The sequence below is a fragment of the Nothoprocta perdicaria genome, unplaced genomic scaffold, assembly GCF_003342845.1.
Source record: "Nothoprocta perdicaria isolate Ctin4 unplaced genomic scaffold, notPer1 scaffold_26, whole genome shotgun sequence".
Classification (NCBI taxonomy): Eukaryota; Metazoa; Chordata; class Aves; order Tinamiformes; family Tinamidae; genus Nothoprocta; species Nothoprocta perdicaria.
In genome coordinates, this window is record NW_020455488.1 from 4,670,238 (window position 1) to 4,682,638 (window position 12,401).

Here is a 12,401-nt window from a genome sequence, read left to right on the forward strand (position 1 = left end):
CCGCGGGGCGCCGCTGAGGCCGCGCGGAGCGGAGCGGGGAGGCCCGCGCGCGGGCAGCATGTCCTCCATCCTGCCGTTCACTCCTCCCATCGTGAAGCGGCTGCTGGGCTGGAAGAAAGGCGAGCAGAACGGGCAGGAGGAGAAATGGTGCGAGAAGGCGGTGAAGAGCCTGGTGAAGAAGCTCAAGAAGACGGGGCAGCTGGACGAGCTGGAGAAGGCCATCACCACGCAGAACATCAACACCAAGTGCATCACCATCCCCAGGTCGGTGCGGGGCCGGGGGAAGGGGGCTCGGCTTCCAGGGAAAAGCTGCAGAAATCCCGGAGCGGGGAACGTCTCCGTCGGGGAAAGGGAAAACAAACAAAGTTGGAGGCTCCGCGTTGTGGCCCCGCTCGCCGCGCCGCCCTCCAGGCCCTGCCGCTGCGGCGCCCAGGGGGCTGTGCGCTTGTTTTTGTTATTTTCTCCGTTTATATTATTTGTTTTTAATCGGGAAAATGTTTTTTTGGGGGGGTTGTTTGCTTTATTTGCAGCGGTCTGGCCCGCTCCCGCTCTGCGGCGCTGGTTGGCAGCCCCGCTGCACGCCTGTTTTCCACATTACTCCAGGCGCGCAAGTGGCGGAGCGGGGGGGCATTGCTTGCCATGCAAAATAAACCCCCCYCAAAACGGTTTTATTTTATAGGAATAATTTCAGGATGTGCACAGCAAGCTGTTTTTTCAGTTTTTGCCTTAACGCAGGACTTATTTTTAGCCTCGGCGCCGCAGTCGAAGCGCGATCGGCATCGCCGTGCTCGTATCTAAGAAAGAAATTCCAAGAAAGTTCCAAAAAGCAGCCCCCAAGCAGTGTTTTATTGCTGCGGATTTGCTGGTTTGTGTGAGCCCAGCCAGAGCTCTGCCCCGTCTGCTGCTGACCATTGTGTAGGGGAGTTTGTTTTATTTATTTATTTAGAAAAAAAAAAATCACAGGCCAAAGTTCATCCCAAATATTTGAATGCTGCATAATTGCGCTCTTCTGTGTGAGAAAATATCTGTGTGTGTATGTGTGTTCGTGCCTCCCTCTCGCCCAAACAAATGTATGCTTTCTTGGTTGTCAGAATGATTTAATATGCGGTAGCTAATACAAAGCAGCATCTGTTGCATGAAAAAAATGAAGCAGGCAGCTCAGAAATGTGGATATTCGGCGCTCCTTTTTTTTTTCTTCTTCTTCTTTTTTTTTTTTTTTTTAAACAACAGCTAAAGTTTTAAAGGAAAAATAAAGTCTCATCTTTTTTTTGGTATCGAGTGACGGTGTTGAAGGTTTCAGCTCCAGGTTCTGCTTTTGTTAATAGTTTTTCTGGCCTCTCGTAGTTGAAGCAGGGCTCAAAGCCTGCTGAGCTACGCCCTGGTGCATACTCCCTTAAAACTCTGTTTTGGAGTTCTTGGTAAGCAGTGGGCTTTCCTCATAGACGGTGTGCTATTTAAATCGTTTCTCTGAAATATATGCCTTTTTAAAGAAAAAAAGGAAAAAAAMCTGAAGTCCTGCAGTTGCAATGTGTTGTATGTTGTGTTTCAGGTTGCAATAGAGTTGCTGATGCTGCCCTGCTAGAGAGTGGCGTGTGAGCTTAACTTTGCTAGAAACAAGGTGTTTTAGGGAGGCAAGTCTGGATATTTTCTGATTCAAAAGAAGCAGAGAGACTGCTGGGGTAGGAAGCTTTAATTTGGAGAAATAATCTTAGTGCTTGAGAATAAGTAACCACACAAGCAGACGTCACAGGTTGTAAATATTCTCACCTCACAATGTTCTGGCTATTGTTCTCTGGGCAGGAGCAAGGGCCGCTCTCTCCCAGGCCTCGCTMTGTTAAAGGAAATCAGTACCAAAAGTAAAACACTTCATGTTCGCTTGTGAGACAGTGTCTAAACCTTCAGATCTTAATCTTTTATACTGAGGAAGTGTCAGCCTATTTCAATGGTAGGTCCATGTGCCGTGGTATTAGTTTTTAAACCTTCTAACTCATATGTGGTTTTATTTATGTTTTTATGCATAAACCGTCAGTTAAGCTGTGCTGTGCTGGGCCCTGTGCAYGGATCTAGCATGAGGTTCAAGTCTAGCTATCCGAGAAGGGGAATGGAGTGGAAATGGGAAGCAGCTGCTCTCGGAGYCAGCAGCAGAGCTGTGGTCGTGGCCAGGCCTGGAGAATTCAAGCGCAGTGTCTTCTCCACCGGACTGCGCTGTTTGTCCTCGTGTGTTCGTGACTGTGATTATCTCATCCCTTGAAATTAGTGCCTGCAGGATGGTTTTGCTATGGGCTTTGTGTTTTAAAATAATTCTGCATATGTTGTTTTGCTATTTAGGCAAATAAGTGCATTGAGGGGACAAAAGGGGAAAACCATCATTGAGGATTAGCTCATGTTGTGCATCAGTAGGCTGAATTACAGTGGAGCTCTCCCAGGGATGACTCTGGCCCCACGGGAGTAGGTCTAGTCCAAAATTAGCCATTATAACCGTGAGACGAAGCAAGGATTCGGGTGTAAAAGTGCTCGAGCCCTTCAGGAACGTTGCTAAACAGCAAGTGAGCTGGAATCTCAAAACCTGGTAGTGACCCAGTGGGGTTGTGTGGGTTAYGTCCCAAGTGTTCTGTAAGATAAYGCGGCTGATGAGAGTTTGGGCCCTGGGTTTTCTGTTGAGGGAACCAAGTCCAGCTTTCTCTCAAGGGGAACTTCCCACCATATGGAAAGGGAATCTCAAAGCTCAGAGCTCTCCCTTGGGATCAAGGCAGGTGAAATGTGGTCTCCTCTTGCAGACCCTTACTTTCACTACACAGAAATCCACGGATAGCAAGTCAGTTAGTAGGTCCAAGGAGATGGTGTTGCCCTTTGCCTGGGCACAGAAGGGAGGTCTGGGCATTAATCAGCAGATCTGCCTTCACATCCAGTTCCCATGCGCCAAGCTGGTGGGTTTTGGTGTTATGAGCTGACCTAGTGAAGCTAGTTACCCGTGTCTGATGGCAGTAATACATTTTTTCATATTACACTGCAGTTGAAAACACATGTTCTTTCTGTCCATCCATTAACACATGTCCTTCCCAGGARCTGAAAGCCTGGGTTTCAGGATGGAGGCTTTTATCACCTTTCAGATAAGCTGAAGGACTCTGTGCCATTAACACGGACCCCAGCGCAGCCAGGGGGTCGGTATTAGGCCCTCTGCGAGCAAGCCTAAATCTCCAGCTGCTACCAGTTGCTTTCAGATTATTATTATTATTATTATTATTATTATTATTATTATTATTATTATTATTATTATTATTTATTACTGTTATTATTATTATTATTATTATTATTTAATTTCCCGATGTTTCTGCCTGCTTCTGAGGCTGTGGAGTGTGGTGGGCATCTGGTGGCAGGAACATCTATAGCTAACCTTAATATGTACCTGCACAGAACGCACGTGTCCCACGGACTTTGTCCTTGGGAGAAAGTTCCTTAACACTCTCGCTGATCTAGAGCAAAGCTCCATCGTGCACCTGGCAGTGTCGGTGATTTGCCCCAGAAATAGGGTGTTTTAGGCTGGCCTTTTATATACGTTATACAACAAACATATCTTTCTGAGCTGTAGAGGCCAGGAGCACGTGATGAGCGTTTACTAATTTCTGGAAGACAGCAAATGCTTTGTTTCAAGAGCCTTAGTGGTACTACATATATTAAGATGTAAATCTCATGACATTCTCTAGTATATTTTCATATACATACTCTTTGTTTGAACCTTTTTTTTTTTAATTTCTATTTCTTTAATCACCAATGGTTTCAGGAGAGCCGAGCTACTCCTATATAAGAAATAACCTTTTAAGTGGTGTTTTTTTTCCCCTTTGATTAAGAAGAGAGCTTTGAAGTGTTGTGGGTGTTACTTCTTGTGGAACTCATTTGATAAGAATAGAAGGTGCCAACTGCAATGGAAATGTGGCACACTTGCTTTTTGAAGGAGGCTGAGCAAGGGACGCGTTAGGGTGTTTGAGCTTTGGTGGGGAAAGCCAAGGGTGATACGTAGGTGGCTTTAGGAAGACCTTAGGTTCTGTTGTGTCCRTCACTGACCATGCAATCTTTACAGGAATTAACTGTCTTCTTAGGATCCTTTTAATACCAAGAAAACACGAAAATGACAAATACTGCAAGTAGCAGAGGCAGCCTGCGAGCTGCTAATGTACGGGTTTCTTTTGAGAGCAGTTTCGGTAACAAAATCAAAGAGCTAGTCGTAAGTTTTGTATCTGCACACCAATTCGTATTGGTTTGTGCCAGCTTTGAACTRTCTTGTTCTTAGTTTAGCTTGTCCCTTTAGGGCACAAGGCTCAATATTACTTAGGCTTGCTTAAGTGTGTCTGTATCTGAGATTAAATGGGCCCGAGAGCAGTACACAGAGGTGCCTGCAGGGCAGTCCCAGCGTGCAGACCTGGTCTGGCTGTCGTTAYTCCTGTTGCTGCTGATTTTCCTGCTTCAAAGCTGTGCGTGCTGCCCTGCATCCTGACCTGGCTTTATGGGCTGGGTTTTATAGCCCCACTTTAACCTTTGTGCTGCCACCTCCGTGCTGCTCGCCATGCCCACATTCAGCAGAGTAGGCAAAGCTTCACAAATCTGCTCAAAAATAGCGTTTGTGGCATGAACGTGACTGCAGATCAGGTCTAAAGATGGACAAATATTAACCAGAAGGACACAGGGCTGTCGTCCGGGGTGTTTTCTGCTTGCAGTTCCATTTCTCCAGCAGTGCTTCCTCCTTGTCCCCTCCGGAAGGGTCTGATCCTGCCTTGGGGCAGTGCCACGTGCTCAGAGGTTCCCAATACCCACAGCCCTCTCCTGCATCAGGATCGCTGCCCCTTGCATTAGCCTGACCAACAACATGTGGAGTTGATTTCAAGCCCACCTGATGCAGCTTTGTAAAACAAAACCCCGCCACTAAACTTGCCAGATAACGTAGATTCAGGGAGCTGCAACACAGCCAGTTCCCTTGGCAGAAATAGGAGCTGCAGGAAAAAAAGGAGGTTGGGGCGGAAGGAGCCACCTCCTTGGCTCGGGGTCGGCGCTTGGCTCGAAGCAGGAGCAGGTCCGACCTGGCCCTTTGCGGGACGTCCATGTGGAATGTCTCTCTCAGCAGAAAGTGCGTGTCAGAAACGTGCAGAAATTATTTTGGGGGAGCTTGTGGGGTTTTTGTTTCTTCTGTTTTGTTTTTTGCCTCTTTGGGAAATACCAGGTAACATTTCACATACTTCACAGTGGTTAAACAGACGTGAGGAGTGTTCATGTGCCCATCCGGGATATGGGTGGGCACAGGATAAAAAGTATTTTATCGTTTTAATATGTTTTAAAATATTTGTATTTCTGCTTTTTTTTTCTCTTCCCCTTTTCAAGAGACTGAAATATTTAAAATAGCTTTTGGAAGGACTCATAAGATTCCCATTATGTTGTGCAGCAAGTGTTGAATCTTTGTGAAATAAAGTGCTTAAAATGGGTGCTTAACTTCTGTGGTATTAGGAAAAGACCCTCAACACTGCAGTCATTTAAATATAATGAGAAATAAATATAAGAAATTGATGAAATCAAGAAATGCACACTGTACAGGATTATCACATCAGGGATCCAATTAAAATGAACTCTTCTAATAAATATTGGTTTAATAATGTAAACTTGTGATCACTATATTACTGCGACAGAAATAAAATTAACAAGATTTAATGGACTGAGCAGCCATTAATTTCCACTTGTTAATTTATTAGGAACTTCTAATGCTGTTAGATGCACAATAATGCCATTATCCCGCATGAAGTGCTTTATGAAACAGATAGGGCCAAACAGTACTTGAATTAAATCTGAATCTTCTTTTTCCCTAAATTATCTTTTTTTTTTTTTTTTTTTTTTTTTTTTTTTTTTTCCTCCTTTTAGTGCAATTAAATTTTCAGGGATGGGGTGCAGCACTCTCGCAACTGGCTTATGCATGCTCCTAATTAACTTTTCTGGTGCTTTATAAGAAGCTTTTTTTGCAGGTTGGGGCTGACCGTGTGAGAGGAGCCCGAGCGCGGGAGCGGAGCCAGGCGGAGGTTCCTGTCCAGGGCGGTGGTTCTGGTAGGCTGAGCCCACCAGGCTTAGCGAGTGCTCGCTAATTGCATCTCCTTACATGTGACTTGAGCCCCAACATAAAGACAAGGAAGTTGTTAATAATTGGGCTCTCCTACTTGTCACTGGCTGCACAACTTTCTCTGGAGCTGAAGAGACCGTAATGTGTTGGTTGTTGCAGTTAATGCTGCTTTTAAAGATGTTTTGAAGTCTTTTAGACTGGATTTAAAGTCGTTTAGACCCCATCCTCCTTTACTTGGACACCTTTTGACCATCCCTGTCGGAATGGTGGGACTTGCCCTAGGCAAACAGGGATGTTTGGTGCTGCTGGCCTTGTGGCTCTATAGGTAGAGAAGAAAAAGAGAAGAAAAATACGGAGTCTCTGTCTTGGAGCTTAGCTCTTCAGAAACAGAGGTCACAACAGTGAGCGTAAATAAATCACTTATAAGGAGATAGCCCTTAAAAGCAAACAGCAATAAAGACAAGCCCAGGCAGGTGGGAAATAGTCACATCCTGCTGCATAGAGCAACATGCAGAAGTTGTGTGAGCTCCAGGACAGAATATTTTAGCTTGCAGCCAAGAAGCAGAACTGAGTTGTTTCTGGTATCCAGACTGGTGTGTGATGCAGAGAGACCTGGGCAAAAGGAGCAGCACAGGAAATCCGTGGGATTTGGTGCCTCCAGCAAGTGCCCTGTAAGTGCCGACCCATCCATCCTTGTTCTTGGTAGAGAGGCCCTGTGAACGGCCCCGCTCGGGCAGACTGATACCGGCCTCGTTCGGATGGAGAAACCGTTTGCAGAGCAGCAAACGGCCCCGAGAAGAGCCAGCGCCGCGGAAAGGGCACCAGGAAGCACACGGAGGAAATGGCAGTTGCTCCTTGTCAGCTTGGGTCTTTAATCTGCTTAATTTAGAGTCCTGCTCTTCGGTGTAAATCCGGCAAGGGGGAGTGCATGATGTCCATGGCTTTGATTTGCCCCTGGAAGCTTCTTTATGGTCCCCTTGGTGCTCAGCACTGGGGTTGTGAGGACAAGTTGGGTGTTGCGTGGTGCCCTGCYGTCCGTGCCCGGTGCCCGCGGGAAGGACGGATGCAGGGCTCGGATCCAGCTCGCACACCCTTCCCTTTGGAAGCTTCAGGCACCTAATTCGAAAACTTTCTGAAACTTTTGCTTACAAATTGAACCGGGGGAAAAATTAGAGATACTTTCTGAATTGGCGACTTTCATTAACCATAACACAGCCTTCCTAAAAGGGGAAGTCAGAGCAGATATTTCCTTCTTTGTGGTGAAGCTGCAGCCAGCAATAGTTGAATGATGGATGCTGATACTGGTTTCACAATAAAAGAGAGAAAAAATGTCCTTCCTGTTCAAGTTGTTTTTGTATAAAAGAAAAAGGTCACTACTCTGATACAGCTAATATTCACAGAAATATTAGACATAGTGCATAGCTTTGGAACGTGAGAYTGGATGGGCAAGTCTTGTTATTGCTTTGTTACTGAACAACTAAATTACTTTGTTTTCCCCCCAAAAAATCCTTTCCCTTTGTATTTTAAGTGTTTCTCCGTGGGAAGACAAAGACCCAACTGCAAGCACCCTTTATTTATTTATTTCCTTGTATTCAGAACAACCAGATTTTTTTTTTTTTTTTTTTAATTTTTCATAGAGATACCAAGCCTGTGGTTTCTGCACAAGTGGAACTACATGGAACGCTCCCTTTCTTTTATTTGGTGAACAAGTTGTTGTTCCCCTTGAGTCGTTGAGTCGGATGCAGCGTTAATCTGCAGCACACCAGTGTTTAACAGTGTCTGGAAATTTATATAGTGYTTAAAAAGTGCTGTCTGCCCAACAAAAGGCTGATAAGCAGCTGGAGCCTGGGTGTTTTCCCATTCATTTTTTGCATTGGTGTAATTACATGCATTTCAGTAAATGTGCTCTTGGCTTGCATGCAAAGTGCAGAGGGGTTCAGGCTGGTGCAAGTAAGCAGTGAACTGAATGTGGAGCATAGAGGTGTTTGTGGGTTGGACATGGGSTGTGGAGTATTTGGGTTTTCTCTCCCAAATGCAGGGCTTGGGAGGCTTTCTGCAGGTGCTGAGACCCCGTGTGGCTGCTCGGTACCTTCCTGGGAAGGCYGGATTCCTCTGTGCCGGGCTGGGAATTCCGCAGGGGGCCAGGCAGGATTGAGCTGGACGTTTGCTGAAAATGGTACTTGTTTCCTGCAAAGCCTTTGTCTTCCAGAGGAATTCCTTCTCTCCTGTTTTACTGAGGGTTTTCTGACGAACATCAGTGGGGCTTGGCAGAGAGGTGCTCTGCATTTATAGCCCAGATGCCACTGGCAGGGGCTTTGCCCTTGCCCTGATAGTGTTTGGGTGAGAACCACGTAGCTGCCTCACTGAGCATCAGCTTCGCTGTCAGCTGAATCTGCAGGCTCCCCTTCTTGGCCTCTTTCACGTTGTCTTTTTCTCTTTAAAATTGTGGTGTTTTTTATGGCCAGCAGGGTCTTTGCCGAAGAAAAGTGTTAAAGCAGTTGGAAGTGGAAACAAGTTGTTTGGAAACAACTGCGTTAAAAGCAAACTTTGCAAAATGACTAGATGCATTTTTTTTTTCCTTTTTAAAGTAGATAATCACAGCCTGATTAGCAAAAGTACCATTACTTCATAGCTGATTTTTGTCTCGGGTAGAAGTCTGCTGGCAGTCTGCAAAGTGCTTTGAGCTTTGCTCTAAATTAGACGCCATAAATAACATGTGTGTAGGTAGGCAGCCCATCACTGGAGCCTTTCCCCAAATCCAGTTTTGTTTGTTCTGTAGAAGTGCAGGCTGCAAGTTGGTGTGCAGGGCTGCGATTGCACCTCTGCTTTTGCCACTAGTAATCTGAGTTAAGATAGGTTTGTGTTGTGGATTATTGCCTAGCACAGTGTTCACTGTGGTCAGGGAAACATCAGGTTTTGTTCCGCACCRTGGTATAACACAGAGCTGAGTATTTAACCTGCCAGTACCTTGTTCTAACTCTCTAGCAGATACGGTGCTTAACTGTGAGATGTCAGCAGTAGTAAAATGCTCTTACAACCTTTAGAGAATGACTCAGATTTTAAAAAGAAAAAAAAAAAAGCAGTAACTTGCTCCTTTAAAAAGCTTTCTGTTTCTGTTCATACTCCCTTTCATACCAAGGAAGCTGTTAAATTTTTTCTGGAAACTTTCTTGCAAAAATGTAGGTGCTACGTCAGTGCGAATATTAGAATTCCATAGATGTTAGTGGTAAACCTTAACTGCCTTGGCATAATATTTATCTCTCCATCTCTGTGCTGGTACCTCCTGCACACAGGGAATATTTTGACTGGTTGATGCACATCAGACCACAGTGGTCTGCTGCCGAGCTCAAGTCTAAACTCTGTTAGCACAAGTCCAGGAGAAACACTATACGTGTAGCCTCATGTTTCCAGTTAAGGTCATATTATATAACTGTGTGCGAGGATGGTGCCATCAAAAGGCACTTTATTTAATATTTTGTATGTCAAGTGAGTGGACTGTTGACCCACAACAGTACGGGGTTAAGTAATTAACATTTCTATACCTATAGCCCATCTTTCATTGCCCRTTTTGGCAGCCTCTGAGAGTGCAGGGCAGTCGAGAAGCTCTGTTTGCTTTAAAACTCCTTTGTATCTGAAGGCTTCTGGTGAATTATTCCCAAAGGGATGACTGGAAACTGATAGATGGCCATCTGGCTGGAAACAGCATTATTAATTAAATTTTCTCTCTTAAATCATTTGCGAGCTTGAAATAAATGTTCTTTTCAGAGGTTTTGAAGCAAGCTGAATTTGAATTCTTGCCATGGCAAGCAATATATTTAATATCTCTCTTTTCCAAAATCAGACCAGGAAGCAGCACTCTAGATCGTGGCTCTTCATGATCAATCATGATTCATCGGGAGCAAATCAACCTCCTGGTTAGTCATGAATGGTTACAGGGTATGAAAGACAACAGTTAAGRTTTTGGTTAATTAAAACGGAGCTTCATAAGGAGCCCTATACCAGGAAAGCCTGAAAGTGCTGAGGATGGGCAGCCTGGGATGCTTGAGAAATGATGTTTAGAATTTGATGTATTTGCGTCTTTTTCTCCAGCTTAGGATGCATAGAGCTCCTGTTGTTTAGATCTTTAACTTGAAAATACACCAGCAATTTTTCATGTTTCTGATGGCCATAGAAACCAGCCTGAGTTCAGCTTGACCTGCGCTTGCTAAAGCCGCAGGTCGTTGCAGCTGCAGCCGTGCAGAGCTTAGGTTAGCAGATGAGCTGTCCTGCCCAGGCATACGTGGGGTGATGCCCACCGTGAAGCAGGCAGCAATCCCCCCAACCAGTGTGGTGGATTCGAAGAGCTCGTCCATGTAAACATCCTCTCGGGTTTTTCCTCTAATTCTCGGTTTGGGGTTAACGGGGCCTGGGGTGGGAAATCTTGGTGCACCAGGCGTGAGCGGACCCACGTCGGCAAGCGAGGGCCTTGGGAACCGTGGCTTGAGATGGAGCCTTGTGAGTTCCTGCTTTGCACGGCAGGCTCCACGGGGCTGAAAGCGCTGGCAGGAGTGGGAATAAAAATAGACATTCACGTGCACTGATTTTAAAGGGGGGAAAAAAAGCATTTATTGGCTTACGATTGGCCGGTGACTTAAGCTGGAGACAGTTTTATGTTACAGAGCTGCTCCTCTGCCTGTTCTCTCCGTTACTATCCCTTCCCCCATTTTTTTCCTTGTTTTCTATTTTTAGGATGGCCTTTTAGAGTCCCCGCGGTGCTGGCAGGCCAACTATTCCTGAGGAAAAGGGAGGCAGAAAGGTGGAAGGCAGCGCTCCCGGGCGCTGCTCGTCTGCTGTTAATTCGGATTTGGAGTGCTCCCCTGCCAAGTTTCCGTGTTTCCAGCTTATCTGATGGCAGATGAAAGAGCTGCTGGTGCTCGGAGCCACCCAATACGTGGATTTGGCAGCGCACGTGCGATCCCATAGAGCAAGGGCAACGTAGGGAATCGGGATTGGGGTAAGGTCATTGGAAGTCGTAGGACAATTATTTTTATATTTAAATATTCAYGTGCATCCATAGAACTAGCTGAAGTGCTTCAGCTAGAAAGCACGACTTTAGTTAAGCCTTCATATGGAAACAGTTATTCTTGGAAAGTATGGTGACGTCATTGAAAAGCATAATGCTCTTCTAACATTGAACAAAATATGAAAAATCCTTGTGTACAATGCATATAGGTGAAATATGTATAGGTGAAATCATGGGATACTGTTTTTGCAGTCAGCTCTAGTGCTGAGGGGGTGTTAAGAGTGACTCCGAGGAAAGGGAATTCCAGCAGGGCGGAATTGTTGGAGCTCCTGGACATCAAATCCCTCCATCTCCCCTCGAGAAGGGGCCCGCGATGCTGCGTGCCTGTTGCACAGGCTGCACGAGCACCTGAACTCCTCGCTAATTTACAGCTTTCTGGCCTGTGCCCTTCTGACTTGTGTTTCCCCATGTCTGAGGGTTGAGGGGTTGTTTGCTTTGGGGCTTAGGAAGATACTTTTGGTTAAATGTTATTTTTCTACCTTTTTCTGTGTTTGAGGATCCTAAACGTCGGGGAAACTTAAAAGACTTGGAGGGTGAGGAAATGAAAGGAAATGGTTTGGGGTATGAAAGCAAAAGGTGTTGCTTGTTGTGGCAATATGGGGAATAACCAGGCATAGATGTTCTTGCTTTTGGAGTCTGCTGGGTTTTTATTTTTGCTCAGTAAATCAGATGTTTTTCATCCTCTTTATTGCTCTTGTTTGGGCTGAGCAGCTCTGAATTTCCATCTCTGCCCAAGAGAATAAGCGGGGAAGCCTCGGAGACCCCGTCGCGCTCTTGCTTAGAGCCACGTCCTGATTTTATCAGTCGTCTTGTGTTTCATCCCTACCTGCAGTTGCTGCGCTGCTGCTAGCTATAAAGAACACTTTTCTTAGCTTCATTTTGAGGGCTGAACGTTGGCAAAAGCGAGCTGAGAGCTACCTGCATACAGCACGTGCTGCTGTAGGTTAAATCATTGAAAACATATTTTTAGGAGACAAGGGTTATTTAAAACATAGATCATAACTTTCCTAACAGGGATTTTTAACCAAGTTACTGGGGATTTTCCCGGGTTTCAGCAAGCGATGCTAGTGTGAATCCCCAGCAGCCTGCACGGGGGAAACCTCCGAGGGGATATTGAATTTGGGAAACTGTGGGAGCGTTTTTCCCAGGTKGAAAACAGCGTTGGTGCCTCTAGCTGGGCCGCAGATGCATCCGAGCCAGCCTGTTATCAGGGATACCCTCCAATGTTATTGGCCAGGAACTTTT

The 12,401-nt window shown here is 45.6% G+C and overlaps 1 protein-coding gene across 1 annotated transcript in view; it reads left to right on the top strand.

Annotated features, from left to right (window-relative positions):
- The first annotated feature begins 58 nt into the window (after positions 1-58).
- Positions 59-12,401, top strand: part of SMAD3 (SMAD family member 3) — a 50,959-nt gene continuing 38,616 nt past the window's right edge. The window contains exon 1 of the mRNA XM_026040536.1: positions 59-264. Coding sequence (XP_025896321.1) covers positions 59-264 — 206 coding nt within the window. The remainder of the gene's footprint in view (positions 265-12,401) is intronic.